This window comes from Pleurodeles waltl, chromosome 11 (assembly GCF_031143425.1).
Source record: "Pleurodeles waltl isolate 20211129_DDA chromosome 11, aPleWal1.hap1.20221129, whole genome shotgun sequence".
NCBI lineage: Eukaryota > Metazoa > Chordata > Amphibia > Caudata > Salamandridae > Pleurodeles > Pleurodeles waltl.
The window spans coordinates 323,086,281-323,105,626 of record NC_090450.1 but is presented as its reverse complement, the minus strand read 5'-3'; the positions used below and the strand labels follow the sequence as shown (position 1 = coordinate 323,105,626).

The 19,346-nt window shown below is 46.8% G+C and overlaps 1 protein-coding gene across 1 annotated transcript in view; it reads left to right on the top strand.

The window, feature by feature from the left end:
* Positions 1-19,346, top strand: part of SRPRB (SRP receptor subunit beta) — a 115,195-nt gene that overhangs the window by 16,051 nt on the left and 79,798 nt on the right. The window contains exon 4 of the mRNA XM_069213585.1: positions 2,276-2,358. Within this exon, the coding sequence (XP_069069686.1) occupies positions 2,276-2,358 (83 nt within the window). The remainder of the gene's footprint in view (positions 1-2,275; positions 2,359-19,346) is intronic.

Here is a 19,346-nt window from a genome sequence, read left to right as displayed (position 1 = left end):
CTCTAGTGCACTTCACTAGGGACTTACTAGTAGATCAAATAGGCCAATCCTGGATAAACCAATCAACAGTACAATTTACACGGCGAGCATATGCACTTTAGCACTGGTTAGCAATGGTAAAGTACCTAGAGTCCTAAAGCCAACAAAAACATGTCCGAAATAAAGGAGGAAAGAGACAAAAAGATTGGGGATGACCCTGCAAAAGGGAAAAGATCCAACAGAAACCATTTTACAAAGCCCTACAAAAGTCTGAGCACCAGATTTTCCCATTGGATTGGAGATGTAAGGCAATGAAAGACCTTTTAAGAAAGAACAAGGTGAAAAATATTACGGATGTCTTAATGCATAAGCAGGGGTGCAAAATTGCATACATTATTTGCTTGCTGAAGGGAAGGCATGCTGCAGAAATGCACTTGTCATGTAAAATAAAATCTCTTGGGTTTTGTTTTGGTGCCATGGTGTAAGGTAACAAATTATAGCAGTATTGTCTCTGATTATGCCAGATCTCATATTCTATAAAGGTCTAGATTCCAGCAAGGCTCTGGTTTTGTCATTATTACACAAATCTACACAGGGGGGTTGAGAGTTGACAGAAAAAGAAAGCCTGTGAGTCTGTGCGCATCAATGTTTAAGGATATTCATCAACTTCTCTCCAGTCTCTTCCCACATTGGAAAATTACCCCTGTCAATGGAAGGAGTAAACATTTCTTCAGGTTGTGGTAAAAGGGGTGTTCAGGAGAGAGGTTTAATGAAAGTAAGTTTGTAATCAGCCAGCAGATGTTCCCTTAAGCAAATGTACACATTTGCTAGTGTAAAAATTACATTCAGGTATGTATTATAGTACAGTTTCCAGGCCTGCTTCTGTAAACTTTTAGCAATTCCTGAAAGTTGTAAATGTGCAACAGTGAAAGGACATAAACTCGGAATTGGGCTCCTAATTTATATTCATTTGTCCATAATGTTTTTTACTAATTCGTTACTATCCCTATTGGGGGAATCCTCCATCTGCAAGATGGAGGATTTCTAAAAGTTAGTCACTTCAGCTCAGGACACCGTAGGGGCTGTCCTGACTGGCCAGTGACTCCTCCTTGTTCTCATTATTTCCTCCGGCCTTGCCGGCAAAAGTGGGGCCGTGCCGGAGGGGGCGGGCAACTCCACTAGCTGGAGCGTCCTGTGGTGCTGGAACAAAGGGGGTGAGCCTTTGAGGCTCACAGCCAGGTGTTACAGCTCCTGCCTGGGGGAGGTGTTAGCATCTCCACCCAGTGCAGGCTTTGTTACTGGCCTCAGAGTGACAAAGGCACTCTCCCCATGGGGCCAGCAACATGTCTCGAGTGTGGCAGGCTGCTAAAACCAGTCAGCCTACACAGGTAATTGGTTAAGGTTTCAGGGGGCACCTCTAAGGTGCCCTCTGGGGTGTATTTCACAATAAAATGTACACTGGCATCAGTGTGCATTTATTGTGCTGAGAAGTTTGATACCAAACTTCCCAGTTTTCAGTGTAGCCATTATGGTGCTGTGGAGTTCGTGTTTGACAGACTCCCAGACCATATACTCTTATGGCTACCCTGCACTTACAATGTCTAAGGTTTGGCTTAGACACTGTAGGGGCACAGTGCTCATGCACTGGTGCCCTCACCTATGGTATAGTGCACTCTGCCTTAGGGCTGTAAGGCCTGCTAGAGGGGTGACTTATCTATACTGCATAGGCAGTGTGAGGTTGGCATGGCACCCTGAGGGGAGTGCCATGTCGACTTACTTGTTTTGTCCTCACCAGCACACACAAGCTGGCAAGCAGTGTGTCTGTGCTGAGTGAGGGGTCCCCAGGTTGGCATAAGATATGCTGCAGCCCTTAGAGACCTTCCCTGGCATCAGGGCCCTTGGTACCAGGGGTACCAGTTACAAGGGACTTACCTGGATGCCAGGGTGTGCCAGTTGTGGATACAAAAGTACAGGTTAGGGAAAGAACACTGGTGTTGGGGCCTGGTTAGCAGGCCTCCGCACACTTTCAATTCAAAACATAGCATCAGCAAAGGCAAAAAGTCAGGGGGTAACCATGCCAAGGAGGCATTTCCTTACAATTCTCCACTTAGTTTCAAGGAGGAAGGGTGTTCATAGTGTTTGGGTAAAACAGGTAAGTACCCAAATGTCTTCTGTACCTTTAAATAATTTATGAAAAATGCAGCATTTGTACTTTGGAATGGGTAAATTAAAGATTCATTTTTTTTCTGTCTAAATGTTCGGATTGGATAGCATTTGTGTTTCTGTTCTTTTCCAGAGCACTGGCCTAACCCTTATTGACCTTCCAGGTCATGAGAGCTTGCGAATGCAGTATTTGGATCGATTCAAAGCAGCAGCTCGGTATGGAATGGCACCTAACATACGCCCTTTTTCTTTTGTTTAACATATGTAGCATGTATGAATGTCATACCTTCTCAGCTTTCTTAAGCAATAGACTTTGAATTTCTGTTTGAATATATTTGAGTTGATTGTTTTTTATTTGAAGTTTTTCTTTTTTTTAATTTCTTTTTTTATATTTTCCCCATAGACTAGCTTTAGACAAGACGTGGTACAGGATTTCATAGGTTTTATGCTGTAGCTAGGGCAGACCCATAATGGGATGTTAAATATTCTTTCAGGCTTTTGAGTGCTTAACAGTGTGTATGATATTACTCTGATAAGTGTAAATGTTGGCAGGTCTGTGCATGTAGTAATGCCGGTTATCATGAATGCAAAAAAGCAGCTTTTAACAAGCATGATAAACTAATCTACCTTGTGAAAGTAATGCAGGGTATAGGAAGTCTGAAATTTATTTTTGTTTAGTGTATGGCACAAGCCCGTCCGCTCTTGGACCGCACTGAGTTCCCCCATAGATACTCTGCCGTAGATATCCATGTCCTGGACAACGGAGACAACAATAACTGCTTCTTAGAATCGACTCGATCTGCGGCGGGACCTTTCCTCCTGCACCTGCTGCTGGTTCTCTTACACTCTAGGAACAACTTCCATTGCAGCAACCAACACCACGCATTCCCCCATTGTGCGAGACTTCCCTAGATCAACTCAGCTGCCTCTTGTGACTCAAGACTGGCTCTTCGATTTATTCCCGCAGCACAGCGCCTGGATGATGAGCCCCACTATACAAGTACTGCTTGATTGATTGACTTACATTTTTTCTAAAACACAGTTTAGACACTTGTAATTGAAGTTTGTGAAATTACAGGGGCTAATTCACCAGAACTTAACAATTTCAGTCCTCCTTTTAAGCCTCTTCTGAATACTGTTCTGTTGTTATTGTAATGACGCTTGAGTAGTCGCCGGCTGAGGAACGAGGAAGAATATCCTCTTCTGTGGCTGCTATGTCTGATGTGTTGGGTTCTGTTCCTTTCCTTTTGTAATGTATGGAGAGTTGAATGCAGGCCCCCTCTTGGTTTGGCAGGGCTTGAAGGAAGAGTTTAACCCCTTCGCTGCCAGGCCTTTTCCCCTCTGGTGCCAGGCCTTTTTTGGGCTATTTGGGACAGTTTCCGCTTAGGCCTTTATTACTTTTTGTCCACATATGTTACCCACACCAAATTTATGTCCTTTTTTCCCCAACATCCTAGGGATTCTAGTGGTACCCAGACTTTGTGGGTTCACCTGAAGGAGACCAAGAAATTAGGCAAAATATAGTGCCTTTTTTTTTTTTTTTAAATGGGGGAAAAAGGGATGCAGAAGAAGGCTTGTGTTTTTTCCCCTAAAAATGGCATCAACAAAGGGTTTGCTGTGCTAAAATCACCATCTTCCCAGCTTTCAGGAACAGGCAGACTTGAATCAGAAAACCCCATTTTTCAACACAATTCTGGCATTTTACTGGGAGATACCCCTTTTTTACTATTGTTTTTGTGTGCTTTCAGCCTCCTTCCAGTTAGTGACAAAAATGGGTGTGAAACCATTGCTGGATTCCAGAAAGCTAAACATTTCTGAAAAGTAGACAGCATTCTGAATTCAGCAAGGGGTAATATGTGTAGCTCCTACAAATGTTTCCTACAGACAATAACAGCTTAAATAAAAGAATATTGAAATTGAGGTGAAAGAATCATCCATTTTTCTCCACGTTTTACTCTGTAACTTTTTCCTGCGATGTCAGATTTTTCAAAGCAATACCCCGTTAAGTTTGCTGTACTCTTCTGGTTGCGGGAATATATAGGGCTTGTAGGTTCATCAGGAACCCAGGTACCCAGAGCCAATAAATGAGCTGCACCTTGCAATGGGTTTTCGTTCTATACCAAGTATACAGTAATTCATTTGCTGAAATATAGAGTGAAAAATTGATATCAAGAAAACTTTTGTATTTTCGAAATGGGCACAAGATAAGGTGTTGAGAAGCAGTGGTTATTTGCACATCTCTGAAGTCCGGGGTGCCCATAAGAGCATATGAGTTACAGGGCCTTTCTCAAATAGACTTCTTTTTTTACACTATGTCTTACATGTGGAAGGAAAAAATGTAGCGAAAGACAAGGGGCAATAACACTTGTTTTGCTATTCTTTGTTCCCCCAAGTGTCCCAATTAAAAATGGTACCTCACTTCTGTGGGTAGGCCTAATGCTCGCCACAGGAAACACAACATGGGCACATCACATTTTTACATTGAAATCTGATGTGTTTTTTGCAACGTGCCTAAATGTGGATTTTGGCCTCTAGCTCAGCCGGCACCTATGGAAACCTACCAAACCTGCGCATTTTTTAATACTAGACACCTAGGAGAATCCAAGATGGGGTGACTTGTGGGGCTCTGACTAGGTTCTGTTACCCAGAATCATTTGCAAACCTCAAAATTTGCCAAAAAAAAAAAAAACGTTTTCCTCACATTTCGGTGAAACAAATTTCTGGAATCGGAGAGGAGTCAAAACCTGCCCCCCCCCCCCCCCCAAATTCAAGTCTTCTGATAAAAATAGTACCTCATATTTTTGGATAGGCCTAGTGCGCGTGACAGGAAATGCCCCAAAACACTAGCTGGCCACATCAAAATAATCAAATACAAAACTACCTGTTTTTTTGGGGGGAGAGGGGCACCTGCGTCTTTGGTCCTGGGCTCAACAGCCATCTGAAAACTAGACACCCTTAGGAATCCAGGTAGGTGTGACTTGCCGGGATCCCCCAATGTTTTCTTACCCAGAATCCTGCAGCAAACCTGAAATGTAGCTAAAAAATCTAATTTTTCCCACATTTCTTTGTGGGATCACTGCACCGGGACAGATTTCCTACCAACCAACGTTCCCCTCAGTCTCCCGGTAAAAATGACACCTCACTTGTGTAGGTGGGCCAAGTGCCTGTGACAAGGAAGACCCAAAAACATGTTGAAATTGAGGGGGAATCAAAAGGTCCCGGGAAAAAAAAAAGAAATGTAGGCTGACCAGTGCAGCAGAACTTTTATCGGTATAGATGAGACAGTGCTGGGTGGTAGGAATTTTGTGGATTCCTGCAGATTCCGGAATGTTACATCACAAAAATGTGATTTTCAGCAAAGTTGGAGGTTTGCAGGGCATTGTGGGTAAGAAAATGGTGTGAGGTGTATGTGAAGCACACCATCCTGGAATCACCCAGATGTTAAGTTTTCAGATCTGTCTAGATCTTGTGGATTTTTCTACATGGCAGCATCCCAAAGTCCAAAAAGTGCAACCCTCACCATTCCAAATGGGACGATCGATTTTGAGAGTTAGCCAAGCTCTCATGCCAAATGTAAAACCGAAACCCAAAATAATCAAATGTCCTCTTGCTTGCCGTGAGATAAGATGTTTTAGTGTGTGGGTGGAGAGCCGAAAGACTGTTACCCTGTTCAGTTGGGGTGGGGGCATAACCAGGCCCATACTGGTTGTTAGCCACCACCCCACTATTTTATATGTTTTTAATTCCCTGGCATCTAGTTTTCTTTCCCCCTGGGGAGTGGATCCGTAATAATTACCCCATCTTCCAACCAGTGGGCAGAACAACTTTGGCCCCATTTATTTTGGGTGGGGGTATGGCCAAACCCCCACCCTCTCATTTTTGGGAAAAAAAATCTGCCCTGGTCTCTAGTGGGCTTTTTTCCTCTTTGGGGTCAGATGGGAATTCCAAAAATAGGCCGATATGGCCAACTGTAATGTGCCCCCCATGGGAAGTGATCCTTGCCCAATGGGCTGCCCCTCCAAACAAAACACACGCACCAAAACCTGGTGCCTAAGTGGTTTCCTCTCCTTTCATGCCTCTCTCGCCCCCTCCACGTGATTGGAGGAGAAATGCTTTTGCATTTCTGCTCCAATCCGCACTGGATGGTGGGGGCAGCCTCTGATGAGGTCAGTGTGTAGTTGCGTGCTGACGTCATCAAAAACCACGAGGAGGTCAGGGGGTCGGTGGGGGTGGAAGTAGAAGCGATTCCCATTCCACCACTGCCCAGGGAATGGGGTGCCAGGCTCCCAGTGGGAGGGGGGGGGCTGGAAGACCCAGGGAACAGCTCTTTGGCCTTAGTAATACACTTGATTGATCATTTGTCTTCTCAGCTTTTCTCAGTAAAATGGAGAATTAGTGGCTTCACAGGTGGGAATTAATTGAGATGTTGATGTATTAGCAGATATACTGAAAACCAGGCATCATTTGTTAATAGACCATAATGGGAAACGTGGCACTCTGTGAAACGTGCTCACTGGGTCTAATGAAAACTAAACATGATCTTTTAACTAGGTGCTCTGGAATCTAGCAAAACGGCTTACTACACTGGAAAGCGGTTAAAATCGTCTTATGGTCCATTAGCAAAACTACCAATTATATGGTAACTTACCACTCTGCAAAATCCCTAGATGTGCTAGCTGAGCTGTGTTCGTATTAACCAGGATGGAAATTTATCCCAAGGATCTATTTGGCATGTTGTAATCTAGCCCTGATGAGCACAATAGGAATATTGGTAACCGTCCATAACCTGCAGGGAATTCACAATCTTGTAATTGTTTGCCAATAATTCTTTGTGCTTGTAGCTGTATTCATGTCTTGCCAGAAAGGAATGCAAGATACTCGTAGGTGCTCCTGCAGTAGGAGCAGCCGTCACTCTAAATATCCACACTCAACTTCCCCATTCATTGCACCTGTAGGGGCATGCACAGCAGCTGGGACTGCAGAATAGAAATGAATTGATTGATGTCCTACATGAGGAGGGAAGCATTAGAATGCCTGTAGTGCATATTAATTTCCTTCCTTACCGGAACCTATTATTTAGCTTTCTCCATCCATAGAGTATATACTAACTTTTTTTTTTTTTTCCCCCCGGCATCCACCCTCACTTCTCTACTAGCACACATTACCCCAAATCCTCCTCTGCAGACGACCTGCTGTTTCCTCATCCCGCTCAACTTCCCAGTTGGCAAACTGCAATAGAATAAGATGTTCCTTACAAAACAGATCAGCTCTACTTTCCTGAAGAGTACTTATTAAGAAGAGGTCTCCTGGTTTTATGGTACCCATTTATTTAAAATTTCCGTCTGTATTTATCCATATTTAATTTTCACTGATTTTCTTTTTTTCTGTATTTTTCCATATTTATTTGGGTTTTCTTCAAAATTTGAAGGTGAAATTTAGTACATTTCCTCGTTTATTTAACCAATAAATGCACACTCTTAGTTGAATACCTGACAGGTTTGAACTTTTTGAACATCTACATGTGATAAATGAATACACTTACATAAGAAGATGCATATTTTGTTATCGACCATGCACATTTCTACTGCTGTTTAAGCTACATTGCAAAAGTTCTTTTTATTTAATTTAATTTTTATTATTTTTATATAATAAATACACAGTTTAAATAAATATAACTATACGTATGGCTGAATAAAATAAAGATAAAATACACTCACACAGTGTGATGGAACAATCTTGTTGGAACCATTAAACAGATATAAATTTTCCTCTAACAATCCAACTAGCTCCGAGGAACTTGGCGACGGCCATCACTAACGTTGGCCGAGTGTCTGATCTGAGGATTCGGACAGCTGTTTCAGAACTGCGGACTCCCAGCGGTCTGCATGCCGGGGCCAGCCATTTCCTACGTGAGGCAGTGTACGCGGGCAAGAAAATAGGACATGAGGGAGGTTCTCAATGGGGGCTTTGCAGGCTCGGCAAGTGGTTGATTCTTCGTGTGACCAGCGGCTGGTAAACTGTATTAGTGGCAGCGTGCCAATGCGGAACTGAAAGTACAGTTTCCTTTCCCTTGGTACCCTGATTTATGTCCCAGAAAGCCTTGTACTTGCAGGTCTCTTTTAGGTTGACAAAGTCGCAAGATAATGTAGTGTGAAGTGCAGCCTCCAGATCTTCGGAGTCTACCATGTGCCAATACAGTTTTTTAAGTTTGCTTTTTGAGGGAAAGGAGGAGGTAATTGGTGAATTCCAGAGTTCTCTAAGCCCAAGTGAGTAACCCCTTGATGTATCTAAGCCAGGGGATGCTATGAAGATGGTCAGCCTCTAAAATGACCTGCAGGGCTGCAGTAAAGGATTCGAGCTCTGGGGTTGTCCCGAGACGCCACCAGTACAGAAGAGGGCGTAGGTGGGCTTTGTGACCAATGCGTTTCATACCAAGATCCTTAAAAAGGGGGAACCGTGGGGTGCTTGGCGGGAGGTACACAAGGTTTCTTAGGAAGTTGTTTTCAGGGATGGTTATATCTTGGATTTTAGCATAGCCCCATAGTTCAGCCCCATAAAGCGCTGAGGGCACATCCTGGGCTTCGTATATCTGCATTGCTGGGCAAATTGGTTTTGTATGTGAGAGGTGAAAATCCTTTATTAGTACCCCCGTTGTTTGCTTTTAGTTTTAAAGCTTGCTTTCCTATGTTTGGTTTCCAAGACATGTTATCAGTCAATGCTATACCCAGGTAGCTGAAGGTGCCCACCTTCTCAAGCGTGGTGCCCTCTAGTGTGAACTTCCCTCTAAAGGATCTATGGGGATTGAGGGTCATTAATTTGATTTTTGAGGCGTTGATTTCAAGTCCTTGCATGGAGCAGAATTCCTCAAAGCATGTGAGGAGTTTCCATAATCCACTAGGGGTCTTGGATATTGTAGGAAGTTGGCTCTGTATATACTATTTCAAAGTAAGAAATAGTGTGCACAGAGGCCAAGGGTTCCCCTTAGAGGTAAGATAGTGGCAAAAAGAGATAATTCTAATGCTCTATTTTGTGGTAGTGTGGCTGAGCAGTAGGCTTATCAAAGGGGGTAGTGTTAAGCATTTGTTGTACACGCACAGACAATAAATGAGGAACACACACTCAAAGACTTACTCCAGGCCAATAGGTTTTTATATAGAAAAATATATTTTCTTAGTTTATTTTAAGAACCACAGGTTCAAGATTTACAAGTAATACTTCAAATGAAAGGTATTTCACTCAGGTATTCTAGGAACTTTGAATAATTACAGTTTTGAAAAAAAGGGCAATAAGCTATTTTAAAATTGGACACGCTGCAAAAATCAACAGTTCCTGGGGGAGGTAAGTAAAGGTTAAGTTTGCAGGTAAGTAAAACACGTATAGGGTTCAAAGTTGGGTCCAAGGTAGCCCACAGTTGGGGGTTCAAGGCAACCCCAAAGTTACCACACCAGCAGCTCCGGGTCGGTCAGGTGCAGAGGCCAAAGAGTTGCCCAAAACACATAGGCTTCAATGGAGACCAGTTCCAGTCTGCCAGCAGGTAAGTACCCGCGTCCTCAGAGGGCAGGCCACGGGTGTTTTGTATGGCAAGGGGGGGGGGGGGGGACACAAGCAGGCATAGAAAGTACACCCTTAGCGGCACAGGGGCGGTCGGGTGCAGAGTGCAAACAGGCGTCGGGTTTTGTATTGAAAGCAATGGGGAGACCCGGGGGTCTCAACGATGCAGGCAGGCACAGGATGGGGCTCCTCGTGGTAGCCACCACCTAGACTAGGCAGAGGGTTGCCTGGGGATCGCTCGTGCCCTGGAGTTACGTTCCTTCAGGTCCGGGGGGCTGCGGGTGCAGTGTTGGTTCAAGACGTCGGGTCCCTTGTTACAGGCAGTCGCGGTCAGGGGGAGCCTCTGGATTTCTTCTGCAGGTGTCGCTGTGGTGGCTCAGGGGAGTCATCTCTGGCTACTCAAGGGGTCGCAGTCGCCGGGGAGTCCTCCCTGTAGTGTTGGTTTTCCGCAGGTCGAGCCGGGGGCGTCGGGTGCAGAGTGGCAAGTCTCACGCTTCCTGCAGGAAACATGAAGTCCTTAGAGTTGTTTCTTTGTTGCAATAAAGTTGCAGATTGTTGAACAGGGCCGCTGTTCACAGGAGTTTCTTGGTCCTTGGTTGCAGGGTAGTCCTCTGAGGCGTCAGAGGTCGCTGGTCCCTGTTGGATGCATCGCTGTTGCAGTTTTCTTCGAAGTTGGGGGACAGGCCGGTAGGGCTGGGGCCAAAGCAATTGTCATCTCAGTCTTCTCTGCAGGGCTTCAGGTCAGCAGTCCTCGTTAAGGTTGCAGGAATCTGATTTCCTGGGATCTGGGGAGCCCCTAAATACTGAATTTAGGGGTGTGTTTAGGTCTGGGAGGGCAGTAGCCAATGGCTACTGTACTGGAGGGTGGCAGCACCCTCTTTGTGCCTCCTCCCTGTGGGGAGGGGGGCACATCCCTAATCCTATTGGGGGAATCCTCCAAAATCAAGATGGAGGATTTCTAAAGGCAAGGGTCACCTCCACTCAGAGCAGGCTTTTGTCTCTGCCCTCAGAGCACAAAGGCTCTCACCCCAGGGGGTCAGAAACTCGTCTCTCAGCAGCAGGCTGACTGAAGGATTGGGTAAAATACTGCACTGAAGGATTGGGTAAAATACAGGGGGCATCTCTAAGATGCCCTCTGTGTGCATTTTTTTAAATAAATCCAACACTGGCATCCGTGTGGGTTTATTATTCTGAGAAGTTTGATACCAAACTTCCCATTATTCAGTGTAGCCATTATGGAGCTGTGGAGTTCGTTTTTGACAAACTCCCAGACCATATACTTTATGGCCACAACTGTACTTACAATGTCTAAGAATAGACTTAGACACTGTAGGGGCATACTGCTCATGGAGCTATGCCCTCACCTGTGGTATAATGCACCCTGCCTTAGGGCTGCAAGGCCTGCTAGAGGGGTGACTTACCTATGCCACAGGTAGCATTTTGTGTGCATGGCATCCTGAGGGGGATGCCATGTCGACTTTGCCTTTTTCTCCCCTCCAACACACACAATCTGCAATGGCAGTGTGCATGTGTTAGGTGAGAGGTCCCTTAGGGTGGCACAACATAAGCTGCAGCCCTTGGGGGGCCTTCCCTGGTCACAGGGCCCTTGGTACCACTGGTACCTTTTACAAGGGACTTATCTGTGTGCCAGGGGTGTGCCAATTGTGGAAACAATGGTATATTTTAGGTGAAAGAACACTGGTGCTGGGGCCTGGTTAGCCAGGTCCCAGCATACTTCTCAGTCAAGTCCGCATCAGTATCAGGCAAAAAGTTGGGAGTAACTGCAACAGGGAGTCATTTCCTTACAGATATCAGGAGAGTGTCGTCTGCAAAGAGCAAGACGGGGATTTTTTGTGTGCCAAGTGATGGTGCATCAGGCTCCACTCTAAGCAGAGAGGGGACAATGTCATTGATATACAAGGAGAAGAGGGTGGGGGCATGGACACACCATTGCCGCACACCCCTTGATACCTGGATTCTATTAGTTAGTTGCCCCTTGTTGTCCCACCTGACGCGTGCATAATTGCCCTCGTGGAGCCGTATCCATAGTGTTGGGATGTGCTCGGGAATTCCCATTCGGGAAAGAGAGTCCCATAGTTTGTTGCGGGGTTCTAGATCAGATGCAGAGTTTAGGTCCACAAAAGCTACATACAAGTTCCCTTTGCCAATGAGCACTGATTACCAGTATAAAAATAGGAACCTGAGGGCTTGCTCAGTGGTAGATATTTTTTTCCGGAAACCAGCTATGAGGGGACTAAGGATATCATAGTCAGTCATCCAGTCTTCAACCTTCCCCAAGAGACAGTGGCAGAACCCTTTTTGCGCACAATCGATAAGACTGATTGGCCTGTAGTTGCAGGGGAGTGATCTGTCGCCTTTTTAAAGATCGGGACAACAATAGCCCCTTTCCAGGACTCCGGGATTGGCGCCCCGATGCTATTGTATTTGTTATGATGGTTATGTATCTTGACCAGGTTGCAATATCAGTTGAGAACAGATCTACTGGAACACCATCCGAGCCAGGTGCCCTGCCACCCTTTTTAGTGCCTAGGGAATATACTATGTCTTTTTGGTAAAACAGCTGAGGCACTTGGGTGGTGGGTGCTGAAGTAATGTTTAAGCAAGGGTCCATGAGATTAGGAATGGGGCTGTCATGATCCTGGGAGTACAGCCCACTGAAATGGTATACCCACTCTTTTGGGGCAGTGTTAGTTATGTTCAATCCACTGGTTTATGGGCCTCGCGCTGCCAGGGACCAAAACAGACTACAATTCCTCTTGTGCGCAGTGTCGCTGAGTGCTGTCCACTACTCATCATCTTGGTCACGCTTCGCTTTGCATATGGCTAGCTTGGAGGACTTCCTAGCTAAGCGGATGGCGTTGGCATCCTTGGATTTGATGGCTTGGATTAAATGCTTGTTTGAGGACTGGCACATTTTATTAAACCAGCGATGCCTACCCTTAGGTCTCTTGCCATCATGGGCTGTGGATGCTGAGAAGTGGGCCGCGATGTCCCTGAAGCATGAGGTGTGGGTTAAACGTATTTCCTCGTTGGGGATTGGGGGACCCTCCTCTAGGACCATTAATGCAGTCTTTAATGTGTTATTAGCTGCATTAATGAGTGCGGGCCGAGCTACAACCTTGTCCCACTTTAGATGACGTTTGTCGTTAACCAGACTAATGCCCTCTAGTGCTGTTGCTGAGGACTTAATCATGGGTGGGTAGCTACCCAGAGCTAGCATATGGACAGAGAGAGGATTGTGGTCACTTTCAGTTCTCTCAATGATAGTCATGCCGATGACTAGGGGCCATAATCTTATGTCGACTAAACAGTTGTAGTAGCTTCTGGGGCAGCGTCGCTCATGAGTTTGAGGATTTTGTAATAGTCGCGTAATGCATTTCCTGCGCCTAAGCTGTTCTGTGAAGGAGGCTGGTAGAAGTTCTTGGTCTTAGCGCCGGCTGAGATGGGGCCATCACAACTGGGTGCTTGTAATTTGGGCGAACTTCATAGAGATGCCTGATAGGGTTGTAATTGGGCTTTGGGTGTAGTTCATGGTAGCCGTGGCATATGGAGGAATTAGCTGCTTTACTATTGCAGTTAAGGAGTTAACCACAAGCTTGAGTTCTGATACCTCCCTTTTTAGTTCTTTTATGCATTGAATGTGCCGTGTGTTTATGTGAGTTAGGTGTGTGTTTGCGGCTACTAGTCCACCCATCCTGGTAACTGGGTCGGGGTCATCATGTGGGTCTGGGGCATTAATTAAAGGGCTAAATCGGTTGCTGCCAGCAGTGGCTCGTTCACTGAAGATGGAACAGCGTGGGTGATGACATTCCTGCCCTCTTCCTGCCCTATACTAGCTGTGTCCTGTTGTCTACGTTTTACAAATATCTCAGCAATTTTCTTTGGGCCTGCCCTACTTTTGGTTGGGGAGCACTCTTACAGTCATTTCCCTGAGAAGCGGTTAAAATTCCTTCGCATTCACCAAGAAGTGTGTCAGTTCTGTCCATAACGCAGTTACTAGCTGCATGCTTGTGCCTTTTCTGCTTAGTTTTTAGCGCTGTCCTGCCCCGCCCCATCCTCTATTGCTTTCCTTTTACCCATCTGGTACTGTGGCTGGTGATAAAATATTCTGTAAAGTATTAATATAACGATGCAACCTACAGGGTGCCACAGTATTAAAATAATATATAAAGCGAGGGTCAGTGATGCCTACTTGAAAGGTCAATGTTAGGGGGGTGGCCCAGCCTCTTCCCTGCTCCGCTGGGAGGGGACGGGCCTGCCCTCGGCCCGGGCTTTTCCCGTGCCGCGAAGTGCCCCCACGCGCTTTATAGTGCTCTTTGGTGTCAAGTGGGTGCAGGTGCTGGTGAAAATGGCTGCCTCCTGGGGCCTCAAAGCAGCTTGCGATATGTAGTCCCTCAAGTCTTTAGCACGTCCCCAGGAACAGAAACAATTGTTTTCAGTCCATATTTATCTAACAGAAATCAGTAATGAGGGAAAACAGGGAGCCTTAAATAATAAGAGTGTATTCTGTATAAGCATGCAATAAATCACTGGAATAGCTCTTTGTAGGAAGTTGGCTCTGTATGTGCTATTTCAAAGTAAGGAATAACATGCACAGAGTCCAAGGGTTCCCCTTAGAGGTAAAATAGTGGTAAAAATAGATAATACTAATGCTCTATTTTGTGGTAGTGTGGTCGAGCAGTAGGCTTATCCAAGGAGTAGTGTTAAGCATTTGTTGTACATACACATAGACAATAAATGAGGTACACACACTCAGAGACAAATCCAGCCAATAGGTTTTTATATAGAAAAATACCTTTTCTTAGTTTATTTTTAAGAACCACAGGTTCAAATTTTACATGTAATATCTCATTCGAAAGGTATTGCAGGTAAGTACTTTAGGAACTTCAAATCATCAAAATTGCATGTATACTTTTCAAGTTATTCACAAATAGCTGTTTTAAAAGTGGACACTTAGTGCAATTTTCACAGTTCCTAGGGGAGGTAAGTTTTGATTAGTTTTACCAGGTAAGTAAGACACTTACAGGGCTTAGTTCTTGGTCCAAGGTAGCCCACCGTTGGGGGTTCAGAGCAACCCCAAAGTCACCACACCAGCAGCTCAGGGCTGGTCAGGTGCAGAGTTCAAAGTGGTGCCCAAAGCACATAGGCTAGAATGGAGAGAAGGGGGTGCCCCGGTTCCGGTCTGCTGGCAGGTAAGTACCCGCGTCTTCGGAGGGCAGACCAGGGGGGTTTTGTAGGGCACCGGGGGGGACACAAGCCCACACAGAAATTTCACCCTCAGCAGCGCGGGGGCGGCCGGGTGCAGTGTAGAAACAAGCGTCGGGTTTGTAATGGAAGTCAATGGGAGATCTAGGGATCTCTTCAGCGCTGCAGGCAGGCAAGGGGGGGGTTCCTCGGGGAAACCTCCACTTGGGCAAGGGAGAGGGACTCCTGGGGGTCACTCCTCCAGTGAAAGTCCGGTCCTTCAGGTCCTGGGGGCTGCGGGTGCAGGGTCTCTCCCAGGTGTCGGGACTTTGGATTCAAAGAGTCGCGGTCAGGGGAAGCCTCGGGATTCCCTCTGCAGGCGGCGCTGTGGGGGCTCAGGGGGGACAGGTTTTTGTACTCACAGTCTTAGAGTAGTCCTGGGGTCCCTCCTGAGGTGTTGGATCGCCACCAGCCGAGTCGGGGTCGCCGGGTGCAGTGTTGCAAGTCTCACGCCTTTTGCGGGGAGCTTGCAGGGTTCTTTAAAGCCGCTGGAAACAAAGTTGCAGCTTTTCTTGGAGCAGGTCCGCTGTCCTCGGGAGTTTCTTGTCTTTTCGAAGCAGGGGCAGTCCTCAGAGGATGTAGAGGTCGCTGGTCCCTTTGGAAGGCGTCGCTGGAGCAGGATCTTTGGAAGGCAGGAGACAGGCCGGTGAGTTTCTGGAGCCAAGGCAGTTGTCGTCTTCTGGTCTTCCTCTGCAGGGGTTTTTCAGCTAGGCAGTCCTTCTTCTTGTAGTTGCAGGAATCTAATTTTCTAGGGTTCAGGGTAGCCCTTAAATACTAAATTTAAGGGCGTGTTTAGGTCTGGGGGGTTAGTAGCCAATGGCTACTAGCCCTGAGGGTGGGTACACCCTCTTTGTGCCTCCTCCCAAGGGGAGGGGGTCACAATCCTAACCCTATTGGGGGAATCCTCCATCTGCAAGATGGAGGATTTCTAAAAGTTAGAGTCACTTCAGCTCAGGACACCTTAGGGGCTGTCCTGACTGGCCAGTGACTCCTCCTTGTTGCTTTCTTTGTTCCCTCCAGCCTTGCCGCCAAAAGTGGGGGCTGTGGCCGGAGGGGGCGGGCAACTCCACTAAGCTGGAGTGCCCTGCTGGGCTGTGACAGAGGGGTGAGCCTTTGAGGCTCACCGCCAGGTGTTACAGCTCCTGCCTGGGGGAGGTGTTAGCATCTCCACCCAGTGCAGGCTTTGTTACTGGCCTCAGAGTGACAAAGGCACTCTCCCCATGGGGCCAGCAACATGTCTCTAGTGTGGCAGGCTGCTGGAACCAGTCAGCCTACACAGATAGTCGGATAGGTTTCAGGGGGCACCTCTAAGGTGCCCTCTGTGGTGTATTTTACAATAAAATGTACACTGGCATCAGTGTGCATTTATTGTGCTGAGAAGTTTGATACCAAACTTCCCAGTTTTCAGTGTAGCCATTATGGTGCTGTGGAGTTCGTGTTTGACAGACTCCCAGACCATATACTCTTATGGCTACCCTGCACTTACAATGTCTAAGGTTTTGTTTAGACACTGTAGGGGTACCATGCTCATGCACTGGTACCCTCACCTATGGTATAGTGCACCCTGCCTTAGGGCTGTAAGGCCTGCTAGAGGGGTGTCTTACCTATACTGCATAGGCAGTGAGAGGCTGGCATGGCACCCTGAGGGGAGTGCCATGTCGACTTACTCGTTTTGTCCTCACTAGCACACACAAGCTGGCAAGCAGTGTGTCTGTGCTGAGTGAGAGGTCTCCAGGGTGGCATAAGACATGCTGCAGCCCTTAGAGACCTTCCTTGGCATCAGGGCCCTTGGTACTAGAAGTACCAGTTACAAGGGACTTATCTGGATGCCAGGGTCTGCCAATTGTGGATACAAAAGTACAGGTTAGGGAAAGAACACTGGTGCTGGGGCCTGGTTAGCAGGCCTCAGCACACTTTCAATTGTAAACATAGCATCAGCAAAGGCAAAAAGTCAGGGGGCAACCATGCCAAGGAGGCATTTCCTTACACAACCCCCCCCCAAACGAAAGAGGATGAGACTAACCTTTCCCAAGAGAGTCTTCATTTTCTAAGTGGAAGAACCTGGAAAGGCCATCTGCATTGGCATGGGCAGTCCCAGGTCTGTGTTCCACTATAAAGTCCATTCCCTGTAGGGAGATGGACCACCTCAACAGTTTAGGATTTTCACCTTTCATTTGCATCAGCCATTTGAGAGGTCTGTGGTCAGTTTGAACTAGGAAGTGAGTCCCAAAGAGGTATGGTCTCAGCTTCTTCAGGGACCAAACCACAGCAAAGGCCTCCCTCTCAATGGCACTCCAACGCTGCTCCCTGGGGAGTAACCTCCTGCTAATGAAAGCAACAGGCTGGTCAAGGCCATCATCATTTGTTTGGGACAAAACTGCCCCTATCCCATGTTCAGAGGCATCAGTCTGCACAATGAACTGCTTAGAATAATCTGGAGCTTTGAGAACTGGTGCTGAGCACATTGCCTGTTTCAGGGTGTCAAAGGCCTGTTGGCATTCCACAGTCCAGTTTACTTTCTTGGGCATTTTCTTGGAGGTGAGTTCAGTGAGGGCTGTCACAATGGATCCATATCCCTTCACAAACCTCCTGTAATACCCAGTCAAGCCAAGGAATGCCCTGACTTGAGTCTGGGTTTTTGGAGCTACCCAGTCCAGAATGGTCTGGATCTTGGGTTGGAGTGGCTGAACTTGGCCTCCACCTACAAGGTGTCCCAAGTAAACCACAGTTCCCTGCCCTATCTGGCATTTGGATGCCTTGATAGAGAGGCCTGCAGATTGCAGAGCCTTCAAAACCTTCCTCAGGTGGACCAGGTGATCCTGCCAGGTGGAGCTAAAGACAGCAATATCATCAAGATAAGCTGTGCTAAAGGACTCCAAGCCAGCAAGGACTTGATTCACCAACCTTTGGAAGGTGGCAGGGGCATTCTTTAAACCAAAGGGCATAACAGTAAACTGATAATGCCCATCAGGTGTGGAGAATGCTGTCTTTTCTTTTGCTCCAGGTGCCATTTTTATTTGCCAGTACCCTGCTGTCAAGTCAAAGGTACTTAGAAATTTGGCAGCACCTAATTTGTCAATGAGCTCATCAGCTCTTGGAATGGGATGGGCATCTGTCTTGGTGACAGAATTGAGCCCTCTGTAGTCCACACAAAACCTCATCTCTTTCTTTCCATCTTTGGTGTGAGGTTTGGGGACTAAGACCACTGGGCTAGCCCAGGGGCTGTCAGAGCGCTCAATTACTCCCAATTCCAGCATCTTGTGGACTTCCACCTTGATGCTTTCCTTAACATGGTCAGACTGTCTAAAGATTTTGTTCTTGACAGGCATGCTGTCTCCTGTGTCCACCTCATGGGTACACAGGTGTGTCTGACCAGGGGTTAAGGAGAAGAGTTCAGGAAACTGTTGTAGGACTCTCCTACAATCAGCTTGCTGTTGGCCAGAGAGGGTGTCTGAGTAGATCACTCCATCTACTGTACCATCTTTTGGGTCTGATGACAGAAGATCAGGGAGAGGTTCACTCTCTGCCTCCTGATCCTCATCTGTTACCATCAACAGATTGACATCAGCCCTGTCGTGGAAGAGCTTAAGGCGGTTTACATGGATCACCCTCTTGGGGCTCCTGCTTGTGCCCAGGTCCACCAAGTAGGTGACCTGACTCTTCCTCTCTAGTACTGGGTAAGGGCCACTCCATTTGTCCTGGAGTGCCCTGGGAGCCACAGGCTCCAGAACCCAGACTTTCTGCCCTGGTTGGAACTCAACCAGTGCAGCCTTTTGGTCATACCAAAACTTCTGGAGCTGTTGGCTGGCCTCAAGGTTTTTGGTTGCCTTTTCCATGTACTCTGCCATTCTAGAGCGAAGGCCAAGTACATAGTCCACTATGTCCTGTTTAGGCTCATGGAGAGGTCTCTCCCAGCCTTCTTTAACAAGGGCAAGTGGTCCCCTTACAGGATGACCAAACAGAAGTTCAAAGGGTGAGAACCCTACTCCCTTCTGTGGTACCTCCCTGTAAGCGAAAAGCAGACATGGCAGGAGGACATCCCATCTCCTTTTGAGTTTTTCTGGGAGCCCCATGATCATGCCCTTTAATGTCTTGTTGAATCTCTCAACTAAGCCATTAGTTTGTGGATGGTAAGGTGTAGTGAATTTATAAGTCACTCCACACTCATTCCACATGTGCTTTAGGTATGCTGACATGAAGTTGGTACCTCTGTCAGACACCACCTCCTTAGGGAAACCCACCCTGGTAAAGATACCAATGAGGGCCTTGGCTACTGCAGGGGCAGTAGTCGACCTAAGGGGAATAGCTTCAGGATACCTGGTAGCATGATCCACTACTACCAGGATATACATATTTCCTGAGGCTGTGGGAGGTTCCAGTGGACCAAC